This window comes from Lepidochelys kempii, chromosome 5 (genome assembly GCF_965140285.1).
Source record: "Lepidochelys kempii isolate rLepKem1 chromosome 5, rLepKem1.hap1, whole genome shotgun sequence".
NCBI lineage: Eukaryota > Metazoa > Chordata > Testudines > Cheloniidae > Lepidochelys > Lepidochelys kempii.
In genome coordinates, this window is record NC_136384.1 from 120,731,463 (window position 1) to 120,752,996 (window position 21,534).

At 45.3% G+C, this 21,534-nt stretch overlaps 1 protein-coding gene across 7 annotated transcripts in view; it reads right to left on the bottom strand.

Annotated features, from left to right (window-relative positions):
- The window catches only part of ECPAS (Ecm29 proteasome adaptor and scaffold), an 89,854-nt gene that overhangs the window by 18,194 nt on the left and 50,126 nt on the right, over positions 1-21,534 (bottom strand). For 6 of the 7 annotated variants that reach the window (XM_073345601.2, XM_073345606.2, XM_073345602.2 and 3 more), the window contains 18 exons: positions 20,756-20,879; positions 19,509-19,654; positions 18,300-18,354; positions 17,550-17,664; positions 16,416-16,481; positions 15,986-16,103; positions 13,732-13,899; positions 12,553-12,632; positions 10,367-10,472; positions 9,200-9,247; positions 8,240-8,361; positions 5,777-5,927; positions 5,043-5,108; positions 2,736-2,825; positions 2,438-2,504; positions 1,378-1,469; positions 1,206-1,296; positions 712-903 (listed from right to left, as the gene is read on the bottom strand). In XM_073345601.2, the coding sequence (XP_073201702.1) occupies positions 712-903; positions 1,206-1,296; positions 1,378-1,469; positions 2,438-2,504; positions 2,736-2,825; positions 5,043-5,108; positions 5,777-5,927; positions 8,240-8,361; positions 9,200-9,247; positions 10,367-10,472; positions 12,553-12,632; positions 13,732-13,899; positions 15,986-16,103; positions 16,416-16,481; positions 17,550-17,664; positions 18,300-18,354; positions 19,509-19,654; positions 20,756-20,879 (1,897 nt within the window). The remainder of the gene's footprint in view (positions 1-711; positions 904-1,205; positions 1,297-1,377; positions 1,470-2,437; positions 2,505-2,735; positions 2,826-5,042; positions 5,109-5,776; positions 5,928-8,239; positions 8,362-9,199; positions 9,248-10,366; positions 10,473-12,552; positions 12,633-13,731; positions 13,900-15,985; positions 16,104-16,415; positions 16,482-17,549; positions 17,665-18,299; positions 18,355-19,508; positions 19,655-20,755; positions 20,880-21,534) is intronic. The other variant, XM_073345603.2, reaches the window with a different exon arrangement.

Sequence of the window (21,534 nt, forward strand, 5' to 3'; positions counted from 1 at the left end):
TTCAGGGTTTAAATGATTTACAGATGCGACACTTGTTGCTTATGTGTCTTTCGCCTAGACACCTTAAACAATTACCATGCGGGTCGCTGATGGGCATAGGCTGCTTACAATGATCGCATGACTTAAAGCCTGGGGACCGGGCCGGGGACCAGGGCATGCCCCGGCCCTAGGCCGAGTCCTGTCTGGGACCAACTAACTGTGGGGTAACCAGACAGCACGTGTGAAAAATTGGGACGGGGGTGGGGGGTAATAGGAGCCGATATAAGAAAAAGACCCAAAAATGGAGACTGTCCCTATAAAATCGGGTCACCCTAACTAACACTAAGGGTAACTATTAACTATATACAACTTTTCTACAGGAAAAAACGTTCGTGAGACACACTGAACAAAGCGAAAAGCTAACCAGAGCAGCAGACGTTCCAGCACCATCACTGGCAGCAAGAAGGAACTGAGGGTGGGGGGAGCTGGCGGCGCCCCTTATACCACGGCATGTGCGCACCGCTCCAGGGGGCATCAGAGCTGGCCCACTACGGATACCACGGAGGGAAAAACTTCTGGCACTGGTGCATGTGGCGAGCACACACCCCTAACATGGAATGGACGTGAGCAGGCACTTGACTTAGAATTGAAGGTTACATTTTTCGCATATTTTATGGATGAGGTTTCCTCTGGATTCCCAGCAATAAGCAAGTGTCTACCCAGTCAACTTACCAGGTACATTTTCCTGCCACACTTCGGTCCACAGATTAGAATCATCCTTCTCTCCTTTCTCTTCATCTGGGACCTCATGCATGCCCAGAAATGCCAGAGGCAAGACCTGTTTGGCATGGTTCTTCAACACATCCGGGCTGTAGCGCCCAATGGCATGAACAGTTAAAGCACAGCCTATCCTATAGATCGGTTCTGAAGGACAAGGGGAGAAAACAATGACACAGTTTGGTCATTTGGAGCCAGAGACTTCTCTCCCTTGCTGGTGAGAATCCAGAGTGACTCCACGGAAGCAGGGGAGGGAGTCACACGGGTGTATAGGAGAGGAGCAGCATTATGTTTTCTATTAGTTATTCATCTAGTAAATTTACACATTAGTGCACTGCATGAATGGGGATGAAAAATACTAGAACACGCCTTGACCAGCATCTCCCACACCCAGGAGCTGGTTCCCTGCATCATATGGTAAGCCTGAAATACCACCAAAAACCACATACCTTCCTTCTCCATGTACCAGCTGTTGAGCTTCTGCAGTAGTTTCTCAGTGCTACTATCCCGGGAGGTCTTTAAAAAAAAGTCAGAGAGAGACTCAAATCATTTAAATACATGTAACCATCCCCCTCCCCAAAAAAACAATATAATAAATACAATTAAAAGACACCAGCTCACCCGAACTAGATGCCCCATAGCAAATGCAAAAGACTTCTGCACCACGCTGTTGCGATCAGTCAGCCCACTGAGTAAAGCACTCATGAGTTTGCCTGTTTGAAAAGAGACAGGATTGATTCTGCTAACGCAAACTTGGACTTGTACTGCTATGGGTTAGAGTGCCTGTATTTTATTACATCATTTCTGTTTCTGCATCAGTCACTTTCTTTAGTTTTGTTAATAATGCATGAAAAAGTGTCCTTTAACAGGATGATAAAACTCCATCTGGCCCCATGTAAACACGCAAAACTGAAACCGGTTAGAACAGCTGTCACGGGAGCGTAGCCAGGGGGACAATACTGCTGTTCTGCAGCTAGCGACACGCATAGCCATAGCTGATCTACAAGGGCATCTGGTTTCAGCACCATTGTCCCCCAACCCATTCAACTATATTTCCTTCTCGTAACGTAGACGAGACCTGCCCAAGGCTCCCAAATCGTGATAAAGCCTTGGATGCTCCAACAGTAGCAGTGTCCCTCATTAGGTGGCCAGTAGGGGCTGAACACAAGGCTTTCAGGTCTAACAGCATGAGCCCCTACTTCCTGAGCTGAAGAAACAACTCCATCAGCTTGAAGGCAGTAGCAGACTTAAAAGCATGAGCGAGTTCCTACAGCAGAACAAAGCCACTGCTGGCCAGTGCATTAAACAAGATTTTCGCAAAGTTGGGCAGCACTGCTGAAGTCCCATTCCAGGGCGGAAACGTGCTCTAGCTGTGTAGGGGGACAGCCCTGTTATACCCTTAATCCCTGGTCATGCTGGTGAAGGAAAATGTGCTCGCAACTGCAGTTAAAACACAGCTATCGCTAGTCGGTGTCAGACATGGCAGGGAGAGGCCCTAGGCCCATTGCTGAGCCACGCCCTCAACCCCTTTTAGGGCTTATCCTACAACCCTTTTCTGCGTGAAGCAGCTCCAAGGGAGGGCCAGGGAACACAAAGAGCACTCTGTGCTGGCAGCAAATAGGGACAGTGGAAACCAGGCTATTCAGAAAAGAGTCTAAACGCATCTGAAAGCGAACCTTACCTGAGTACGGCGTTAAGTCCTGGGGACACTGAGTGGTCAGGGACACAATGACGCTAGCACAGCCTCCCTGAAAGGTTGCAAGAGAAAAATCAAGGTTATTAGCTTATCCTACAGAATCCACCAGCTGCACAACAAAGGTGAGTTTATTAGTACACATGTAGAGAAACAAGTAACGCGGGTGGACAGGAATCCCGATCGGAAAGGTGCAGTTTTCGGCTATTACAAGCGCAGCATAAGGTTGCCGTTGCAGCATTTTGCCTCCCCCACTGCCCAAGTCTTAGTAATGCGGCACACATACCTTAGTGCCCAGGCCTATTCCACTTCTGATCAGCTCACACAGCCGAGGAACCAGCTCACCCAGGACAGACACATCCAGATACTGCAAGCACTATGGAAAGGGAAGGGATGAAAGAGTAAACCTTGAGGCGAAGACACTGAAGCCAGGTCTGTGCCATAAACAGAAAAGATGCAATCTGCTTGTTCTTCACCGCACTTGGGAGCTTACTGTAGCGTGCAGCACTCATTTTAAAGGGACACTGTCAGGCCCCAAATACAGATTAGCAGCCTGATTCATCACGCAGTTACACCCGTTGTACACTTGGGCGACCCCACTGAAACCAACGGTTGCCCCGTTGTAGAGCTGGTGCATCAAAGTGCTGAATTGGGCCCTTTGTATTTTTAAGACTATATAAAATAAAACCGCTACCAAGTAAATAAATTTGTGGGTGTAAATTTTGGCGGGGACATAAACATTCCCCAGCAGCCACGGGAAACCTCAACACCGCAGCACTAACACATCAGAACCAGACAATGCTGAGATTATTTCCAACCTCAATCATCTAACATGTTAATAGCAAATGGAAGGAAATTTCTCTTCTAAAAACCATGAGTTTTTAAACAATCATGTCTCTGGAACACCAGAAACCCCATCAAAAGCATAGCACTTTCCTCCGCTTCCTTCCTAGGGTTTCTATAGATTTAAGTCAGTAATAAAAAAAGAAGCATTCCCATTCCAAGCTACATTGCTCATGGAGTTATGCTGACAGTACAGAAACCCTCAGATTATTAGGACGTTTGGCAACATTGTCACCAAAGGTAAGACTGAGCCATTAGGTGGAGCCCAAGCGTGGTGCGTCAGCTGCAGGCCTTGTGTCTCACGGACAGCCCTCCAAGGCAATACATCCTGTGAGCAATTTGCTATTGCCCTTTACCAGGGAGTCTGCTTCTCCGAGCCACATGAAATTGCGTCCACATGAGCAGGGGATGCACAGAAGACAAGATGGCTTCATTTCTTTACAGCAGATGGCTGTGCTGGGAGCAGAGCCTGTCTTTGTGGGGCCTGTGCCTGACTACTGCAGGGAGCACTGCGGTCTCGGTGAGACCCAGAGAGCACCCACGCCAGGGGGCAGCAGTGTCACACAGGCCGCTGGGAGGAGGTGAGAAGACACCACCACTAGCCGCCTCTTCTCTCCCAGCCGGGGGAGACAGCAGCAGCCGCTGAAGTCTTTAGGGCACCAGCACGTACAGCCTTTTATCCACAGGTGCTTTAGAGACCACATCACCGAGCGCACAATGGCACGGAACAGCCACAGCACCTCGCACAACGGAGGTTTTATTAAGAACAACTGGGACAGCCGCCAGCGCCGGTGTTTATATTCCTGTCTGCCTTCATGTCACAGGCTGGGTAAAGAGTGGCGGTCACAGCCCTATCCCTTCTGAAGACAGCCATAGAGTTCAAACCGAAGAAGAGGCCACAGCTGTACTTTTCACTCAGACGGCAGCTCCTCCAGCAGAACAGCATCCCATGACAGCGTGCCTGGGCACCAGTGAAGGCTGAACTCAGGAAAAACAGGTGTGGAATACTGAATAACCTACACCATTTCAACAGCAGCTGGATTTTCCCCAAAGGTTTCCCACTAAAGTACTGTCCTGACCCAGATCTAAATGTCTAAAGCACTAAAAACCACTGGTAGGACAGAAGAAAGGGAAAAACAACAGAGCTCTGAGCCGGTGTCCAAGAGCAATTCCCTCACACTGCCTCCTGTGGACCCAAGCTGGGAACAAATTAGGGTGCAGATCCTCGGGCAAGTGGAGACAAGGCTAACTACAGAGGAGAAGCATTTCGACTCTTAAAGAAGTGGAGGAGTCCCTCCATGCTAGCATTCAGCACCCCCCTGAAATTGTTGGGTCTCCCATGAAGCAACATTAGTTGTCACCCTTAAGAACAAAACAAACACTCCCTATGCTCTTCACCACATCCTGGGCAGCTCCTCAGCTGGCGCCAACTGTCGCAGCTCTACTGACCTCCATGGAACCATGACAATGGACATCAGATGTGGATCACCCCATGTGTCCGCATGGCAGTTGCTATGATGCAGAAGGAAGGCCAGTAGCCTCCTGTATGAGGTATTGAGGGGGTGGGGGGAGAGAAGGCATTAACCGAATGAAGAGGTGGACAAGAGCCCATACCTGTGGAACTCTGACAATCAAATGAATGGTTGTCTGATAAAAGCCTGAAGAGAAGTTCCCCACCATGTTACCACTTTGATCATTATCCACCCTCCCACAAGTCTACTTTAGGACCTTTCCTAAATCAAATACCTACCATATTAATTGTTTCCATCATGGGAGACGATTTAGCAGCACTAAGTCTTGCACTATCCATTGCAGCCTAAAGGAAACCGAACAAACAAAACAGACTTAATCTGAAGGCAGTGGAAAAAGCCACCAAATCTCAGCATCAAATGGAATGTGTTTCCCCACAAACTCTGACTCGGGCATGTTTTCAGATAAATACAGGCAAGTAGCAGATGTCAGCAATGAGGCCTTGGGAGATCACAGTACTCCAATACCCCTCTCCATTAGGAAAGCCCAGGGTTTAATGACAGTGCTGAAAACACCCCAATCTGATCTACACTGGAGTTTACACTATAACTAGCAACGGTGCTTCAGAGGTAGCATTTCTGGGAAACAGGTGCCAGGTTTGTTAGTGTAGATGCAGCCTACATACTTACAGAGGTCTCTGGCTGTTCCAGAACTTTTTACTCAGGGCTGAAGTCAGGTTTACTAACAGTTATTGTCAGGATTGCTTTTTTCCCTTTATGAAAGATTGGGGGCACACAGGGCATTTAAAAAAATCCTCCAGTAACTCCATGGTTCTCTGTGTCATACACAAACAACAGATAACAGTTCAGTAGATACATTAGCTAATTCCCTTAACACCCTGGGATGCCTCTCATGGAGAGTCGCTGCTTTGTTTTGTTGTGTCTGTGGGAGTCTTGAAGCTCTAAATCCTTGTGAAACAGCTGTGAAAATGTCCTCCATGGTTGTTACACTTACTTTCTCCTGATCCGTAGCACGGAGACTCAAATAATTGAGAACCTGGGGTTCCAACACACTTAACGACTCCAACAAAGCTGGAATGAGCTTTGGTGCATGAGGCTTCAGCATAACACCAGCACTTTTACTGATCTTCACAAGAGTGTTAATGCTGGAAAAAAATTGAAGCTCATGTCATCACAGAGCCTGTACAACTTAATCATTTACAAAAACCTTTTCCCCAAGGGTAGCTGGTATCCGTAGTAACTCTGTTCTGACACACCACCAGATTCAGATCTGCTGCCTCGGTAGGAATCTGGAGTATGTCTGTGAATGTAATTTTCCTGTGTCTTTTCTATTTAACGGAGACCAGAATCTTGCCTAGAGTCTCTGCTGATACTCACACATTGTTCAGGCTATTTTATCCTCTTGTCCAGATTGCCTGGCATATCCAGTGTGTTGCAAAGATAATATTATTTAGACACATTTGAACACAGAAACAGGAAGCAGCTAAGTTATTAGATTAAGAGACACTATGTAAAATCAGCTCAGGGACTTCAGTCATCTCTGCACAAGTGAAACCCCCACCGTTTAAAACAATATGTTCAACCACATCACTCCATTCCACACAGGCTGCTTCTCTCACACACATTCCATTTGTTATACCCTCCCTCAAACAATTATTGGCTCAAGACGTGTGCTCATGGACTGTCACTTGAAAATCAGGAAGGCAACAAAGTACTTTCAGACTCTCACAAGGAAGAAAACAATTCGTGAGAGATTTGTTATGGTTTGTTGTTTTTTAATCTTGCTGGATAATAACTGTGATAGACCCATGCCAGTTGGGTACAGCAGAGTAGTCGAAGGCTGGCCACTGGAGAAGCAGTTTTCCGTTCCCTGACTGACCAGAGCAGGGGCTGCTCCAGGCTAGGGTGGACATATGACTCCAATTAGCCTGCAAAGAGTCAGTTGAAGCCGTTAGGCTAATGAGAACACCTGACTCCAATTAACCTGCACAGAGTCAGGTGAGGCTGTTAAGCTAATTTGAACACCTGACTCTAATTAAGGCCCTTCTGCTAGTATAAAAGGGCTCACTCCAGTCAGGCTGAAGAGAGTCAGGGAGCCAGAGGAGAGGAAGTGCGGCTGAAGGGCTGGATAATGAAGACATCCTCAAACCACTGGAAAGGGAGCCCCAAGGTAAGGGTGAAGAAGGCGTTAAGAGAGAGAAGTGGGGAAGTGGCCCAGGGAAAGGTAGCAACTCTGGCAGTGAAAGCTCAGCTGCCAACAGCTACTGCCATTAGGGTCCCTGGGCCAGAACCCAGAGTAGAGGGCAGGCCCGGGTTCCACTCAACCCGCCACTACAGAAACGCCTTCTGGGGGAAGGCAGACCCCTGTCAAGACAGGAGGCTAAACTGTTCTTCAATAATCTGTAGGGACAACAGAGAATGTGGGAGTTCTCTCACCAACCTCCTTGCTGGCTTATGATGAAAAGAGCTCAGTAGACTGTACCCTGGTCCTAGAGACAGAAGGGCTATGTGGAGGGTTACAGTGAGCCTCTGAGGCTAGCATAAACCACCTGGAAGCGCGAGACCCATGGGGACAAGGTCAGAGCTCTGCAACATAATGTTAATGGGATCATATTATTTCAGACCGCTTCACTTCAGCTTTTAGCTACTTCAGAACCTTGGTTACTGCTTCATTTACTTCACTAGCAAAAGGATTACAAAACAATAATCAACGGCAATATGTGCCATTCTTTCATCTCAAAGGATCCTAAAGGGATACAGAAAGTAAAATATTTGTATTCAGGACCACTGAAATGCAGCCACCTCTGGAGTGTGCATAACCAGCACAAAGAATGCTGAAAAAGAGCGATGAACAGGGAGCAGTGGAGAAATGTTGGCCAAGGAGACAAGGGTAAATGCCTTTTCATGAGCATTTTACATGTGCACACAGAGCAGACACATCATCAGCTTGTGAAGACCCACAGAAGAGTCTCACATACTACAAACTGCATGGGGGTCAGTTTACTTGCTGCAGAAATATGGAAAGCTGTATTGACTCCTGCTGAGATGTGAACCTGTGCAACCGCAGAGTCTTTAATTTATTGTCCCCAGATTTTACTTAAGCCCTGGACTCAGTAGCTCCTCTCCTTAGACCAAAGGGGAGGGGGCCTTTGGATGCCCCCAGGAACTCAATAGGTGCAGAGAGGCTAGATATTCTGAATTTGATACTTACACCATTGCACCAGCCCTCTGTTTAGTTAAAGAAATTGCACTCTAGGAAACAACTAGAATTCTCTGAGCTGCTGTTTTAACTGGATGAAAGCAGGGGGAGGTGAGAGGGTTGTTTTTTCTGGGGATGGGGAGAGGGGATTAAAATGGGAACTGATTATTGGACACGCTGCAGTTCAGGTGAATAAATCGAATCCCCTTGGAACAAACAAGCCCAATCCCAAGGGAATTCACAGGATGTAAAACAAACCTCAGAGCCCGAACTTCAGTCACTGTGCTCATCATCCCTTTGTCCAGCAGGCAGGGGAGCAACACTGCTATAGTTCTCTGGCCCGCTGCGCCTTTGGAGGGGTCGCACATCTTCACACACACCTAAGGATAAATAGAGTCGACATCACAAACTGCTAAATCTTTCCTCAGATTTAACCCAGAGCCTTTCCGCATTCAACGGGAAAAGTTACAGAGGAACCAGAGCCAGGAGACTGGGTCACATTCAGACTTGGTGTACGTAGGTGCAGCCCACTGAAGTCAACGCAGTTGTGCCTGATCATGTCAGGTCTGGGTTTGCCCGTTATATCACCATTATTTTTCTATGGGGGATTACATGCTCAGCCAAATTCCAGCTCAGTGGTATCCCGATATTTGCTCCTGAACGGGGACATAGAGACACGAACCGTGCCATCCTCCAAACCCAGGCATGGCATCGCCCTGGCCCTCAACAATTGGATCTAGTAACGGTCAGAATGGAAACATGGCTGCTGTGCAGGTTATTTCAGCCAGATTGGCCCAAATGGTCAATGGCTGCAACAGTAGGTGCCAAATTAGGAGAGTCTCAAACGCCAGGAAGGGCAGCTAAACCCTGTTTAGTCAGCTCCATTTCTATGTGCACTATATACTGTATATACCACCACTCTTTAACCCTCTAGAAAAAGAAGGGCACACAGGGAAGTAGATTTCAGATGTCTTCCTCCAACGTGTCACATTGATTTCAACAGGGGTTATCAGTGTGTACAGGATGCAGGATCACACCTATATTTTTTATCTCCACTGGGCTATAACTTAACACTGTACCTTAGTACCAGGGTAGTTTATATGAGAGTAATTTATAATCAAAGGCCATTCTTGGACAGGTGGAAATGAACTATTATACCCCACCACATACAACACACCCACCGCATACACAGTCTGCAATGAAGAAGTTCAATTTTACCTTACTTAAAGTTTTCAAGGCTAGTTCTGCTGCTTTTCGTACAGACTCCTACAGAAGAAGTTAAAATTCCATTAATATTTTATTTAAACTTTTTACTTTATCATTACTGACCTGGAAAGTCCAAACAAGTATTGACTAATCTGATTCATAACCTGTAGGTTACGTTTAAAAGATCTGTTTGTGTATGGTCAACCTCTTATCACTATTTGTGCATTTACTTTGTTCAGATTCCAAAAAATGGGAACCATGCGCTATGAAATCAATTTGATCCTGATTTATGGCTGGATGCCATTTTTCCATTTAAAGGAGTTCCCATGCTTTGTTCCTCCATGCCACTAATGTTAGAGGATCTGTCCTTTTCCAAAAGGAAGCATAAAATCTCTCCTGTACACTTCATTCTCTACTCAGAAGCATTGCTGAGGAATTCGGTTATATGCTGTTTTTACCAACATCATATTTAGGACTGGTTTTATCTGGCCTTTCACTACACAGCAAAAATGATGCAGTTCCAGCTGAGTTTGTGAAAGTGACAAGGCCTAACCTCCACACCTTCAATCACAGCACAATTTCAGATGCAAAGAAGCTTTAGCCCTGTTTGAACAGGCAAAGCTGGATGTTAGAAAATATAAGGATTGATCCTGTAGGACGCTGAACACACTGGCCTGCAGAAACACTTAAGCGTGTGCTTCACTTTCACACATGAGCGATCCTAGTTGGACTACTCATGTGCCTGAAGTTAAGCATTCGCTTAAGTGTTGTGCTGGGTCAGGGCCAGACAGCTCAGCACTTTGCAAGATTGAGCATAAGAGAAATGGAAAACAGTGTGTGCTGTATCCACACCCCCAAACCTACTTGCTCTCCCACAACTGCACAAGGTGCTCTGGATAAGCCAAGTGGAAAAGCTCTCAGAAGGAATCCCAACACTACAAGGAAACCATATGAAGAATTTCCCAAGCATTTTACTCACTAGGACCTGAACAGTGGTGAGCACCTATGACTTCCATTGGCTTCAGTGGGAGCTGGGGATGCTCTCAGGACCTGCCCCTAGCTAGTAACTGATACTTCGCAGAGATACTTTTCTAAACTTGCAGCAGATGGGATATTCCCTCCAGATTTGATAATTACACTTTTTGTAAGAGCTGACAATTTAACAGGAAGCTCTATTACCTTAATATCATCTTGCACTCGGAATAGGGTTTCCCAGATTTCTGGAAGTTTGTCAATAATGTCATCCAGTGGTCGACCTCTTAATAAGTCATTCAGTGCTAGACAGCTGCAAACACAGTTTTGTTTCAGACAGGGATACAATACAATACAGGAATAAAATACTAAAAGCCAAAACACCACAAAAAGCCCCACCACACATTATTCTCATCTAAACTTACTTCCAAAGGCAGGCCGTCCTTGGCAGGAAAGACCTTTGGATCTGACTCTCATTTACATTAAAGCCACTTTGCATCATTTTGGCAGTGTAAAGGGGCCTGAGAGTCAATGAAAATGTCACACACACCTACTAAAAAGCCCCTTTACACTGTCAGAAAGATGCAACGTGACCTTTGTGTAGATGAGAATCAGGCCCCTCTGTCTCCAGAATAAAGCAGTAGGCTCATGAAGCTCTATCTCCTTCAACAGATACCTTCATTATATTTCCCGGCCCTGATTCACCACTGCTTTCCTCCAGCTTGACTACATTTGATTTTGGAGGAGTGACACTGGCATAAAACTAGATTAAGGAAGTGGTGAATCACACCCGATAACTGCTACTCACCACCTTCTCCGACAAGCCGGCTTCCTCATTCAGTATGGATCTGCTTCATTGCACATTTAAAAAAATGCGTATATACCAAAGTACAACACAAAAGCACACACATTGCAACCTGCTTCCCTTTACAACACAGGCAGATGGTAATTAAAGAAACTACCATAAATACAATTTGGTTTCAAATCCTTGTAACTCACCTGGATCAAAACCAGTTTTCACCCAGACACCAACAGTACATTATATGCTGCAATAAAAGACCCCACAGCACCGAGTCTCAGAATCTGGGTCAGCTGATTCAGGCTTCATCCTCCTCGCTGGGTGTCAGAGCCCAGGCTTCAGGCCAAGCCTGAATGTCTAACCTGATGTTTTATAGCCTGAACCCCAGAGCCGGAGTCAGCTGACCCAGACCCGTCACTGAACTTTCACTGCAGGGGAGACACCGCTCCTTATGAGGGATCTGAGTGTCCACACGAGGCAGCACCAATGCTCTTCACATAAAGACGGCAATCTTTTTTCCTTAAACAATGAGGACAGCGTTTTATTCTCCCCACTCCTGTATTTCTCCAGAACTGCTGAACTAGTTTGGGTCCAACTTTTAACAACAATAAGAATGCAGACTTGGGCAGAGACCAGCCCTGGAAAACTTCAGCCAGAAAAGTGAAAACTGGAGAAAGTTATGAGCAACTGAAAAAGATGGTTTATAATGGAAATGCTTAAGCAACCTTAATTACAGCTGCTGTAATCCAGCTTTAGGTTTATTTTCTAGCCAGAGTATGATATTCTAATAAGTCCCTCTAAGTCTGGGTGGGGAGGTGGAACGGAGGCATTCGATGGATCAGGTTTGGAGCACAGATTCGATATTTATGCTGGTTTACTGATGAGCTATATCAAAAAATGTTTAACTAACAGCAGCTCATGTATCTAACTGCACCCTCCTATCACCAAGTCCTTATACTACACACTGATAAATGGATTGTCCATAGACTCTGACCATGACACAGGATACATCCACACTTCAAAACCCCTCCCAAAACCCAACCAAGCACACCACACACAGAGTGTGCCTCAGAGCCCAGGTCAACCGACTCGGGCTCATGCTACGGAGCTAAAAAAAGCAGTGCAGACATTTCTGCTTGGGCTGGAGCCTGGGCTCGGAGTTGCTCCCCGCTCACCATGTTTCAGAGCCTGGGCTCCAGCCAGAGCATGTACATGGCTGTTTTTAGCCCTGCAGCACAAGCCCGAGTCAGCTGACCCCAGTTCTGAGCCTCACTGCTGCAGGTTTTAGTTTGCAGAGTAGACATACCCTGAAACTTTTCAGGCTCTGGGACCCCCAAGAACTTTGCAATCAGAAGACCCTTTTCTTCAGAGCCTTTAGGCCAGTATCGCAGCAGGGCTGAATGGGATCCAACACTGAAACACAAGGCGTTGCGGTACATCCTACCGCAGCACGACTCTATTCTGGTGGTGGGTTCCGTTCTGCCTCCTTCCTCCTCCCCACCCCTCGGCCCTTCTCCTTTCTAAATCCACTAAAATTTCTAAAGACTTGCTGGCAGTTTTGTTTAAAGAGGAAGAGGTCACTGTTCAACTATACCTGGATTCTCTGATCCTCCACATGTTGCTGGTCAGATTGTTGAGCAGATCATCCAGAATCTCCTTCATGTATTTATCAACCTGGTGGAAGAAAAGAAAAAATCATAGACAAGGAGGAGCCTGCAGCTTCCCACCAAGGCTCTGACCTTGGAACTGGATCCACATACACGGGTGTGACTGCATGATTGGGACCGTAGCAAGCAAAAGTCCAGGTCTTTAGCTAGTACCTGCCAAGATTTTCCACCTTTCTAAGAAAGGTCTTTGTGGACGAGAGACAGTGCCCCCAGAGATACCAGCCAAAGTACAGCAAATCCTGATCAACTGGGAAAGGTCAGAGCTGACTTTGCATGAGCCTGTTCTGCTCGGGCTGGCTCTCTTGTTCCAGTTTGGAAGGGACTTCCCCTCTGCTGGTTCAGAGCCCAAGGCTGAGGGGAGCCACATTAGCCATGTGGAGGAGGGAAAGGCTAGAGCCCTCCAGCCCTTTTGTTATGGAGAGGTTTGGAAGCAGAAATAAACAGGTCTCTAGAGCCTCTGAATCTGCTTATGGAGTTTCTTATGGGGAGAGATAGGATTGGGGCTAAGAAAACTCACTAATCTATTCCAGAGTTTCAGGAGCCTAGTACTGAGCTCTCCTACCTCCTGTAGCTTGGGGACAGCTTCTTCCACTGAGTCAGCATCTGCCTCTTCCAATGAGCCACCTCCTCGCCACTTCAGGGAAGCTGATCAGCTGATCTTTGGCTGCCACAACCCCAGAGCCCTCTTCAGCCACTGATGGGTGAACTGTACCCTCACAAAGCAGCAGGGGCCCCTAGGGGCTTCTCATAAGAAAGGCAGGAAGTGCTGCAACCCCCTTCTTTATGAGGCATCAGAGCTTGAACGTGGCCCTTGCAGATGAGCTCAGGAAGGTCCTTCCATGCATAACAGGGAGTGTGGAGACATCTGTGCATCTTCCATTTCTCCCAATAAATTCCACATCCCCAGTTCTACTTGGCTATTTTAGGACCTACTCTACACAGTGACGGGTTTCCTCCTCCTCATACAGCACAGATCATCAGTGCCTTTCACAAAATGCTCCTCAGCTACTTCTTGCCGAGAATCCCGTTGAGATGCTCAAGCACGTAGCTTTGCACTCCAACACCCTACAGACCCAAATGGGACACGAGAACTCATGCTCACTCACCGCAGATTTGTCGGTGACAAGCGCATTCCAAATGCTGGTCATAGCCTGTCGAATACCCATGTTGGGATCAAACTGGTAACGATAGAGACGGGGGACCAGCTGGGGCAAAAACGGAGCTAGCTGCTCGCCAGCCTTCGTAGCGATCACGTTGAAACCGAACGCTGCTCCCTAAAAGGAGGAAGAATGGATGTATTTGATTCATTTCAGCGGACAAGTGCATCTATATTACTTGTTTAGGGCCCAATCCTGAGCCCACTGAAGTCAATGGCAAAGCTTCCACAAAGATAAGCAATGTAGGATCAGATCCCTGTTGCACCCCTGATTTGTCATTGCTCAGTTACGTTCCCTATGTTATCTGGTTAGTATAAAAGTGAAGCCAAATATTGACTTTAAGGACCAATCCCACAGCTTTGAGCCACACAGTCAGCCTCCCAACAGGTAATGCAGTGTATGTGCAGCGAAGGGAGGATAACTTAATGACATATCACATATTCTCTCTCCCTCACTCTTCTTCATTTTGAGGCACCTCCTCAGCCCTCTGATCTAGAGATGGTGAGTGAGGGGGGTATACATCTGTGCAGTAGTGAGCATTACAATAAGCAGCAGATTTTCCAAAGAAAACGTGTTCCCAAAAGGATTGGCCAGGTCGGAGTTTTCCCTGCACACACACTGTGTTGCATTTATAAAAACAGGGACTTTAAAAAAAATTTTAAAAAAAAATCTCAGGTTATAAGGAGAGAGAGAGCGCGCGAGCGAGCAAGCACTTCTCTGCATTTCTTTAAGATACTTGGGATTACTGCTTTGTATTCATCAGGGTTTAGAGGAACTCAGATGGCACTGCTTCATCAGCCCTACTGCAGTCGGAAAGCGGGACTGTCAACCCCTAGGCTGACGTGTACCTATTCACCCAAGTAGTCCCAGTAACATCAGTGTAACCAAGCAAAGTAACGGCTCAGCAGCTGAAGTAAGAGGTTCAGAGTCTAGCCCACAGTGACGATTGTTAGCATTGCTACAGTCCGTAATGTATCATAGCTGGCATTTAGCTACAGAGAGAATCTTGTGTCACAATTTTTTTTAAAAAGCATGGCAAGTAAATACAAAGAAACTCCATCTTCATTTCCCCTACTGTGGCAGGGATCTAAGATCAGTGGCAAATCATAAGGCTACTGTAACAGGGTGGCAGAATCTACAACCCCACTGAGGATGGAGTGCTCTTCTGTTAGCAGACATTAGAATCCAGCATAAAGTTGCTGTGTAAATTCTGCTGACTCATTACAGCAGGTGCAGCTTGTTAACTCCACCAGGCTACAAGAGAAAGGTGTGAACCTCTGGTTATAGGAATCGAAGGCCAGAGATAGGGAGGTCCTGCAGGAAACACCGTGACTAGTCAAGCTTTGGAAGAAAGCTTAGGCAGAGGCTTACGGTCTGCTTAAAGTGGAGTTTCCAATAAAGCCAAATCATAGTAAGGGAGCAAGTGGTGAACCTGTGCAGAGCAGACAGGGTATTTGAAGCATACAGGAGCACTGCCTGCTTGGTTATTAAAACAGCTTATTTTGTATTTCAAATGGGCTAACGAAAAAGGATATCACATTAATAAAATCTTAATTTAAAAATGTTAAAATAAACAAAAATATTTTTTTAAATTAGTTAGAATGAATAGGAATTATGGTTATTTGACTTCAGGAAGCATGACAAGTCACATTTTGGCTTTGATAAAGGGTATAATGGCTGAAGAATGTGAGTAGTTGATCTTTTGGTAAATAAAATTAAGAGCATTATTTCAAGGACAGTGATTAAAACAGCTGGTGTGCTGTGACCAGTGCTTATCACAGTCGTCTCACTGCTACCTTGTGCTCCACTTCCTTTTTGTCAAATCCACCTGTTTTTTGCCTTAAATTTAGGATTTGAGCTCTTCTTGTTAAATATTTGTACAGAAGCTACCACACTGGGCCCCAGCCCCTATTTGTTACCACAGTACAAATAATAAATAACAACAACTATAATTAATTACACAGTGGGATGTGGATTCAAGCAATACAAATAGTATTAAGATTTGTTGCAATAATTTGAAGAAATCTGTAATTCACCACTTCACATGCTGGTAGAGTCACACTAGAACACAGTATCTATGGCCAGAAATTGCACACCAATTGTTAGAAGAGGAATAATGCAATTATTGTTTTTTTGGTGGGTTTTTTTTTGGGCGGGGGGGTTTACAACTCACATAGGTATTTGCATTGTTGTATCAAGTTACCTTGCGCGAGTTCCACATGGCATGGTGGTTGGCCAGATTCATGAATTTGTACACCAGGTCTGGTTGGCTGAGGTCACTAGCCAGTGAACAAAGCTCCTTGTAGGTAGAGAGACCCTGACTTGGGAAGGCAGAAAGGAAAAATTAGTGTAGCTTTTCAGTCACAGACAGCGCTATACCTCCCACTGAATCAAGTCATACCCTGGAGCAGAATTTAGTAAGTAATTCAGCTTAGATATAAACATGTGTCCAATCAGTACTGCAGAGAAAGAGCTACAGTAACCATTAGAGAGGCAACAAGAGTAACACAATCAAAATTCTAGACAAATAAAATCCCAGGAAGGGAGCATTTACAAGAGGAGTATATAGCTCTGTAACAGCAGTTCGGCGCAGAATTGCACCCGTCTCATGGAAAAGTCATCACTAAACCTACCCATCTGGGGTTTTGCCAAGGGCTCCCTGGAACACCACTGTTTCTCCAGTCACTTCGTGTTTGACCCTGGTGGTAAAACAGACCCAGCATTACCTTTTCCGTGCACTGTCCGGGAACAGGCTATCATTCACATGCTGTACATTTGAATACCAATGAATTTGTTTTGCTGTATTTGCCTGGTAAATTCTTCTTCTTTGGGTCCCAATCATGCAGACTTCTGTGCATGCTTAACCTCATACACTGCAAGGAGTCCCGCTGACTCCAGCGAGGCAGAACATTACACACCTGTTTAAGTCTTTGAAAGGTCAGGGTCTTACTGTTCAAGTCCAAGTTAAAAGATGCAACGTATATAAACGGCTGCTTTTTACTTTTAACTGTATCTGTTCCCATTCACTGGGGCCAAGGATCCAAACACATATTTAGACAAGGTCTCTATCCCATTCCAAAGGGCAAAATACAATTTTCATCTGCCTCTTAGTCCCAGCTACCACTGGAATTTTCCCTATATTGCCCCACTCTCCTAATTTATGGTCCTCTGAAGTTAGTGGCAACACTCCCATTGATTTCTGTGGGAGTTTTTCTAACCTTTGTCCAACCTAACTGCTTCCTCCTCTCAACAGGAGAGCTATCCACTCTACCGCAGAACCATCAATGCTTGCTATGTGGTCATTTTAGCTATAATCAAACATTTTTTAAAATATCAAAAATATTAGAAATATAACAGCAAAATTTAATTTCCAGCCATTATTCGTAGCACCAAGCAAGCAAGGGAACTCCCCTGCAGAGAGCTGCTGGGACTGTAAATAACCCAAAGCAGAAAGGACATTGGACTCTCTTGCACAAAAAAGAAATAGTTCTTCGTTAAAACTTGATCAGCACAAGATGCATTTGACCCACAAGGCAAACCCCAAAACACCTTTTTAACATTTCAACCATTCAACACAGCTCAATAGGCTAGAGTTTGTTGTACTTAGTTATCACACTGTCAGAAACATGGGGAGTAGGTGAAAGTTGACTTCCACCATTCAAATCCTAAGAAACCTCTCTCCACAGGTCTCTCTCTCTCACACACACACACACACACACTTACTTTCAAAGTGGTTACACACACTGCAAGTTCTGTGCTCACCATACCTTTTCCCAGTCATAAGCGTATCAACAAGTGTGGTGACCAGCTCCTGTTGATCTTGTTCACTACCTAGTTCATACACTAGCCCAAGGCCTTTTGAAGCAACATCTTGGCTAAGTTCTGCAACAGATTTCATACAATAAAAGCCAAGTGTGTAAGTAGTAAGAAAAATACCAATGAAGACAGAATTAAAATAGGAGCTAAAAAAATGCGATCTATGACATAGTTAAATGACATCAAAGGTGCTGGGGCCTAAGCCAAAGCCCAGGGAAATGAACAGAAAGACTCCCCCTACTGATTTCTTTGGGCTTTTGTTTAGCCCCCTAGGCACCATTTCTTCAACTGGACCTATGCAGGTGGACCCCGTAAGGATTTAAATGGGGCACAGCCAAAGGTCTTGCCCATGCGGATCCAACTGCAGGGTTGGAGCCCTGGTACACAAACCAAACAGGGGAGCCCCATTGGTCTCCACGACACTATAATCCCAGGAGATGGGGAAAGCCTGCCTTCCAATGGAAATGTTGATGCAAACAGGTTAAGGGAGAGAGAAATGTTTCATTTGACATTTCTGCGAACAACAGCATGCAAATGTGTCCATTTTCCAGTAAAAATTATATTTCTACAAACGTCTCGCAGGGCTGAACAATAAAGGTTTAAATGGTTTTATGTAACTACACTGAATAGCAAAAATTCTCTCCCCTCTGTTAAGAAACTGTTTGTTCAAAGACAAAGCACATAGATATGGTATTACTTACCATCATTATCAGACAGAACTGAAACAAATGCACTTTGAATCTCCTTGAGATGAGACTGAAAGATGAAAGAAGAACATGTCTTTTATTATTCTGGGTTTTTACCTCCATTCAATTTCATCTAACAGGGTCTAGCAGAAACATTCAGACTATTTTACTGCTGTCACAATCGTAGTTCAAAAGACATTACAAGAACTGCACTCATTTCCTGAGAAATTAGAAACAGGCCATCTGAAGTTCTGAGATTATAATAATTATAATACTTTGCATTCATCCAACATCTTGCCTCCAACCTCAAAGCAATTTACTAAGTAACGTAAGTGTTACTCCCTTTTTTCAGATGGGGAAAGAAAGGATTTTTTGCGGGGGGCAGGGAGAGGGGGAGTGTCAAGTAACTTGTCCAAGGCTACAAACTGAGTAAGTCAGAAAGAGAACCCATATCTCCAAACTCCTAGCCCCTGTCCTCATCAGAAGATCATACTGCCTCCTTGAAGACCCATTATTTAGATGAGAACTCTGCAAAAATAACCTGATGTGGGGCAACTGTGCGAGTTTAAAATTTAGTAATAGTTTAAACCTATGTAGCATCTTTCATCCCAAAGCATTTTGTCAACTATGTACAGGCACACTGCTGCTGAAATTCATCCACCTTGGGTTGGAAGGTGGCAGCCAACTGGATCATCATTGCCTATTGCATCAGAGTGGTGGGGAGAGGAAATTTTGGCCAAAACCACTGGGGTAAACTCCTGTACTTAGGCAGAGGACCAGGGGATCTTTAGTGGTCATACAGAGTGGATAGGCCCTCAGTTTTAAGGTCCCATCCAAAAGATCCCAAACACAGTATCAGCCTATCTGCCTTTGCAGGGCAGAACTGACCCTGTGGTTCCAAGTAGTCTGGAAAATCCAAACCTGATTTATTCTTAGAGATTTAGCGTTCTGCAAAGAGAAATCCTTTAAAATGCCAGTGACACCAACCCCCTTCGCCTAAGGGAACATGTCTTTGGGGCCGTATCCTGCAGTCCTTATGGAAACAAAACCCACACTGACTTCAGTGGAAGTTAAGAAGCCTATTAAGGCTGTAGGAGCAGTGTCATCCCATGGGTCATGCAGGGGTCACATGAAGATCTCAGCAAGTCCATAAGGAAGGAAAGAGGCAAGAGCGGCGAGGAGAGAGAAAGAAGGCAGCAAAGCAAGGCAGAGGCAGGTTTTCACCTTAATTTCTTTGTGCGTATTCAGCTTCTTCACCAGCGACAAAAGCCAGATGCAGGCTGCCTGCCTGACGTGGGGGTTAGGGCTGACAATGTGCTTATTCAAAACGAGGTCCAAAACCCAAGGGACCACGTCATTCACTTTCACGTCTGTTTGGATGGAAGGAGATAAGGACCATTACATCGACACTGAAACACACACATGCTTATTGTCACTTAATGCAGTCAATCAACTCATTGATAGCTCTTCACTGTGGTGCAAGCACTCACCCTTCACCGTCAAACTGCTTACTCAGGAAAAGCCCTGAGGGAGTCAATGGGAGTTTTGAATGAGTAAGGAGTGTTGAATAGGCACCTCTTGGCCAGTCTTAAAATATCCTTGGCCAAGACTCTGAACATCTGGTACAGGTTTGAAAAACCCACAACAGTCCTTGGACTAATAGGAATGGTGCAGACTATGACTGAACGTTTTAGGGTTTTCTGAGTACCAAATTCCCAAGAGAGACTCAAGCTAGCTTCTACCTGATCCTGCAAACACATATACATGTGCTTAACACTAGGCACAATTGAGATCAACAGGACTACTCATGCCTATAAAGTTAAGCATGACTGTGAGCGTTTGCAGGAATGGGGCCTAAGATTGAACCTATGGTTTTTGTAGGCAGCATTTTTCATGCTCACTTTCGTCCATATCCAAAAATACGACTAGCAAACAAAATGTGCACCTGGGTGCATAAAATCGGGTAGATATCCAAGTCCATGCACACACAAATGCAGTTTGTTCATAGCAATCCAAGCGTTTGTGTACAAAACCTCTGGCAAGAAAAACCGAAGATTCCGTTTTAAAGTCTGCTTTGGGAAATTTGGCTCTAACTGTTTTAAAGGACTTACACATATTAGATATGAAATGAGCATGGGAGAGCATAATAAATGATCAAAGCAAAAGGCAGTTAATTGTATATTAGTAAGAAGCCGATTTAAACAGCACACACTTCGAAAATCTTTTTATTGTCTCTCGATATTTTTCAGATTGGTCAAACGGGGGGGGGGGGGCACTAAATAGTAAAAAACAGGCAAACTGATTGGTGAAGGGACCAAACCTGCAAGGTACTGAGCACCACCTGGGAACTGCTAAGAGCCTCTAACTCCCATTAATTAGAATCAGTGTCCCAGAAGTGCTCAGCTCCATGCAGGACAGGGCCCTCAGGTTCTTCATTCCACCTCCAAATCTCCCACATCAACAATGTATACCTGCAGGAGGAGTATACTCTTCCTCGGTGACCATCCAAGCATCACGGGCAGCCACTGAGCTGGTTCCTATTGCAGCACTGGTAATGGCTTCACCAACGGTGAACTGAAGTTCTATTTGCTTGGCCTGAAAAATACAATAGGTCCTTGCTAAATAATCACCTTGTTACTGACTGACCCCAACAATTCTCACTCCAGTTCCAAGTAGAGCGGCACAGTCAAGTGACATTTTGCAGGGATTTTCAAAGCTCCCTAGTTTGGATGCTCAGCCACCGTTAAAATTGATGGCAATTCAGGGTACAAACCCGCAGGGCAACTTTGAAAACCTCAGGCCTTTACTTTTACAAAATGCTTTATGGACTATTTGACAGCCTGCTATAAAGTATTCCTGGAAGTCATTACAACTGTTCTGCGTTTGTCCAAACCAGAGAACAAAGGTGATGCAGCGTCCTTGACTGAACAACAAAAGGTTTATTCCCTTCATTCAGCTCTCAGTCATTCCTGTGAAACACTGAGGTTTTATTGTACTAGGCAGAAGTAAAATAAAAGATTCCCCTACCCACCACTTCAGGAAACAAACTGCTGTTAAATGTTCTACCCAGACACACTGAAAAGCTGAGCAGCACATTCTAACTTCAAGAGATGGAAAGAAATTCTTTTCCCCTCACAAGGGACATGCAAGTAAGATTTAGCTTTGTTCTGTGTCCCTCTACCACTTCCTCTCTATTCCTTTTACCTGCATCAGGAGCAGCGCAGGCACTGAACTTTGCTACTAGTTTAAT